General features: G+C 41.8%; 1 protein-coding gene across 1 annotated transcript in view; it reads left to right on the top strand.

Annotated features, from left to right (window-relative positions):
* Positions 1 to 5000, top strand: part of LOC125032029 (piezo-type mechanosensitive ion channel component-like) — a 164267-nt gene that overhangs the window by 123521 nt on the left and 35746 nt on the right. The window contains 2 exon segments of the mRNA XM_047622990.1: positions 1072 to 1539; positions 2421 to 2603. Coding sequence (XP_047478946.1) covers positions 1072 to 1539; positions 2421 to 2603 — 651 coding nt within the window.

The raw sequence follows: 5000 nt of genomic DNA, 5'->3' as shown, positions 1-5000 counted from the left end.
CTAATCCCGCACCTACATTTACTAGGCCTCTCTCTCTTAGTAGTTAGCTAGTCACCCATGTCCCTCCTATTATAAGTAGGTGGACAGGCTTCATGTGCTTTTGGTAAAGCTAATGGACTTGATTGATACCAAGTCTGCTGTGCTGTGATTGATATACTTTGTGGAGTGTTGCTTCAAGCTTACTGGGTTTGTGTTTATTTTAACTTACGTTATGTAGGCTATTTCCCTTTAGAAAAAAAGGGGGATATGATCATTCAGTAATGATATGCTCGATTTACCAGAATATTCCAAAAAGTCTTCCATAGAAAGTATTTGAAATTATTTTTTTAGTTAAAAGTATGCATTACACAATAGCATTCCAAGAAGTGAATTATGTAGTACTATCTCAGTTATCAATTATGCTGTGTATTTTTTTTACGTATTTCCAGGTATATTTTTTTCAGTGTGATGAGTTATTTTATGCTCCAAAACATCCGTTTGCTGCATTGTGTAGATTTATCTAATTTTGAATGGCATATTTTTAAAATCCCATTTTTGAAATACTTTGATATCTGCCTGTGATTTTGAAAAGGCTTTCTTTGCAAAACATTGCCTGGTAAAAACACTCAAACAATCAGGAAATCATTGATATGAATTGTATCCCCTCTATGGATGGCGTTTATTTCTGACCATGAAATGTGTTTCTAGTTTAGATTCTTACTTTAAACATATACTGATGCACTTGTCTCTAACAGCAACTTGCAAATCCTGCGCTAAAATTCATTGTCTCAGATATTCCCTTTTCTTCCCTAAACTAACCTGCCCTCTCGAGGCAAGTGTCTGTCCAGCCCGGAGGCGGGGCCGAGGAAACGGGTTGTGTGCAAGCGCCTTGTAGAAGACCCTTAGGTTATTCCGTGTGCCCATATGCTCTTGATATTTTTTAATAGTTCCATTTTTTGTAGCTGGCAATAGTACGCACCTGTGGCCTTTTCAAAGCATGTGTGTGCGCCCGACCTTTTTTGATAGCCAGTGCAGACAGCGGGCTTGGCCGTTGCACGCTGCGTCTAACGCACTGATTTATCCTTGTTGCAGCCAACACCTCGGAACAGTTTTCCAATGTCAGTAGTCCCCTTCCCTTGGAGATGACCTCGCCCCCTCCCCTGCCCCCCTCCGCAGGTGTGGACGGTGCCCAGGACTCCTCGGCGTCCCCCCGCCCCCTCGCCCTCAGCGCCACCCCCGGCGCCCCCACCCCGTCCTCCGCCAACATGACCCTCTCCCTCGACGGCTACCTCGAGCCGGCTCGCCTCTCCCTCACCACGCCCCACTTCTCGCACCAGCCCATCACCTCCCCCTCCGAGGACTCCTTCCCCTACTTCTCCCCCCCGCCTTACCCCGCCCTCCGGGACCGCCACGCCCCCATGCGAGCCTCCGCCCCCGCCGCCCACGACATCGGGCCCCCGTGGCTGCGCGACCACCTGGCCTACCACCGCCCTTCGGTCTCCACCACGTCGCCGGCGATGTCCCACCACACCTGTAATGCCCCGCGCTGCCACCTCGCTTGTAGGAGCATGCCCCTCGCGCGGAGAGACGTAGCGTCCTCCTCCTCTTTCACTCCCTTCGTCTTCTGTCTACACATATATATATATATTTCCCCTCATAGTGTCGTAGCTTTATTCGGTTTCCTCCTTAGCGTCTTCAGAAGGGCAGGCCATCCATTTCTTCTCTTGAAATTGTCAGGTCCCGTCCTAGCATAGAGGTTTCTTTTCTTTTTCGATTGTCCCCTTCCCTTATTTTCTTCCCATACTCTCTCCTTCCTATTATTTACATTGTTTTTTTACGTTTCGTTTCAGGAGAATATCTTTTTTTATTTTTTTGTGTTAAGGGTTTGCAGGTCATATATATAATTGTCTTTTATAATTAGTATGTTTGAAGCAGTTTATCTTGCTAGGAATTTGGTGCTTGTTTATGTTTTCATTTCTACCTGAAAGTGATTTTAAGAAGTGGAAAATATCTTTAGAAACTCCTAAAATGTCTCTCCTTTGTCTTCAAAGAGTTTGGAGAATCTTTCCGCAAAAAAATGTTTTTTGAAGTTAGAAAAAGCGACATGACCCCCCCCCCCTCAATCCCTTCCCCCCCTTTTACCCCCACTCCCTTTCCGTGCCCATTCGTCCCTACCCCCCAACCTCCGCTCCCTCCCACAATGAACCTTCTCTGCCCTGCCCATCCGTCCACCTTCTCGCTCAACACTGCCACGCCCCCCCCTCCCCCTGCCCCTCCCCCCACCTCAGAAGCCTTGGCACAACCCATCAGGAAGAAACCAACTCGTTCCATTGTACAGGCGCCGACGTCCTTTCCTTAGTGTCTAAGTGTTGAAGGTAACCAGTTTTTGGGGCGTGTGTGTTCTGTTACATGACCTTCCGTGCCGCCTTCCGCCCCCCCAGCAGGAGGCGCCGACCGGGAGCCGCCTATCGAGGAGGAGTCCCCCGCTGGCTCCGTCCCGGCGGCCGAGGACCCCCCGCCACAGCCCGTGCACCGGAAGCTAGGCCATACCAGGAGCTGCCCCTTGTTAGATGGGGGCCAGCTTAGGGCACCTGACCCACGGGGTACTGGCCGTCGCGTGCATGGTAACATGAAGCCGCATCCATCACTGCCCCCAGCACCCTCCCTCCCTCCCTCCCTCCCTCCCTCCCTCCCCCGCTTCTTCTGTTCCCCCACTCTAGTACTCCCCCTCCCCTACCCCCCTTTTTAGCCCCGCAATGAAGCTTTCTAACTTCGTCCGCATCGGTGTTGTGGTGACCCTTCCTCCAGGTTGAGGAAAGTCTGTCTCGAGGTCACTCTTCGCTGTACAGTCCCTGGAGAGCCCTCGCTTGACCTCGTCTGACTCCTAATTGCACTCTTTTGGTGGACTTACGCAACCCCCCCCCCCCCCTCCCTTCCAGTCTTCACTCGTGCAACATTTTAACGGCATGCAAGCTGTTCAGACTAATTCATTCTTCTTAGCATTATTTTTGTTACTAACGTTCACAGCATATTTACCCCACCCCCCCTTCATTCGCGTTGTATCAATATTCTCCCCCCCCCCACTCCCGACACACACTTAAGGATTTCGTTTTTCAAAGCACGTTCCTGAAGTTCGAGACAGGGACTTCTTCAGCACTCCTTAGAAATTGTTGCATCTCTCCTGTTTACGATATCCGATTTTCGAAAACTGTTGCTGTATATTTACCTATTTATCACTTATCAAAGATGCTTTATCTTTTTCATCTTTTATCAATCTGCATCATCTGACTCACTATTTTGCGAAACGAGTGAAATTGTCTTCGTGACTGCGTTTGTTCGAGGCATGTCTGTATGCATGGTTAATTCTGATATTCAGCATTGTCAGTATCGTTGTCCAGTGTATCGTGCTCAAAAGGTTGGCACTTGTATGGCATTGACACCTTTAAAAGTGATCTTATAAACATGTATATTTCATGATCTTGATTATTCACGCAAGATGGAGAGCAAAGAAGCTCAGTTAAAGTCAGTAATTATGCATAAAACTAGCTTCTTTTTTCTTTTGTCTCTAAGGCGGAATTTGCTCTGGATGAATATATTCCGAAAAGTGAATGGATATATTATTCTTTTACATGTGCATATCGACACCGAAACATCATTATATGGATACTAAAAATAATGCTATATAGTTTGCCAATTAAAGAACAGACGATAAAACTAAATCATTTGGCTGTCCGAAACAGCAAGCCTTACGATTGATGCAAAATCTCGCAATATGCAAAATAATATTTGAAAGACGCTTTTGTGGAGTGTAAGATCCCAAATTACATTTTGAAGCGTAAAACTAATGAGAGTTCTTATGAATTAAGATGATTATATTACCGTCGATTTGCTCCACAGAAAACGCAGGTGAGACTAGGACTAACTTATCTAATATCTATTTTTATTTTTTATGTTATTTTTTAACTTATTATTTTTGGCGTCCTTTTTGTGATGTTTCTGTATATACATGTGTGTGTTTACGTGTCTGTGTAACTGTATATTATTCTGTATTTAGTGCAAACAATACACAAAACTTAGAAAATGATTCTCGTATTTCACAAGATCTTGTTTTTAACATACTAATACGATGGGCCACACTGAAGTATGTCTTCTTATCAAGCAAAGTCATATACAATAATCATTTACTTGATCTGAAATATCAGAACGCAGTCATATAAATATGAATTTCAGACATTTTATGTTGTTGTCTAAAAAATTCTATCTATCTATCTATCTATCTATCTATCTATCTATCTATATATGTGTGTATGTATGTATATTTATACATATATTTGTATATATATATATATATATATATATATATATATATATATATATATATATATATATATAATTTACATACTGTGCGCGCAAGCAAATGTATATTCATTCATTTATTAACTCATAATGCAACCTTGACAAACTTCTTTGTGTGCCATTGCTCAACCGACTAATTTACATATGTATTAATTTCTCTGTTTTTTTTCTTATCATGAAAAGCAGGTATTCAGCGTTATAATTTTCCAATTTCTGTGAACGTCCCATTTCACTTATTTTTCCCTCTCTACACCTAGTTCCTTCCTCGTGTCGGTGGTCTGCCTCCTCTGCATTCTACACGTCTCACTCTCAGGCCATTCATTTTTTCACATGGAGTACTTGTTCTCTCTTTTTTGAGGATTGATTTTTATAATGAACATATATATATATATATATATATATATATATATATATATATATATATATATATATATATATATATATATATATATATATATATATATATATATATATATATATATATTTATATGTATATATGTATATATGTATATATGTATATATGTATATATGTATGTATATATATATATATATATATATATATATATATATATATGTATATATATATATGTATGTATATATGTATGTATGTATGTATGTATGTATATATGTATATAATATTTGTATTTTGAAATCTTATCATGCCT

The sequence above is a fragment of the Penaeus chinensis genome, chromosome 14 (genome assembly GCF_019202785.1).
Source record: "Penaeus chinensis breed Huanghai No. 1 chromosome 14, ASM1920278v2, whole genome shotgun sequence".
Taxonomy (NCBI): Eukaryota; Metazoa; Arthropoda; class Malacostraca; order Decapoda; family Penaeidae; genus Penaeus; species Penaeus chinensis.
The sequence above is the reverse complement of the archived record's forward strand: the minus strand, read 5'-3'. Positions and strand labels throughout refer to the sequence as shown.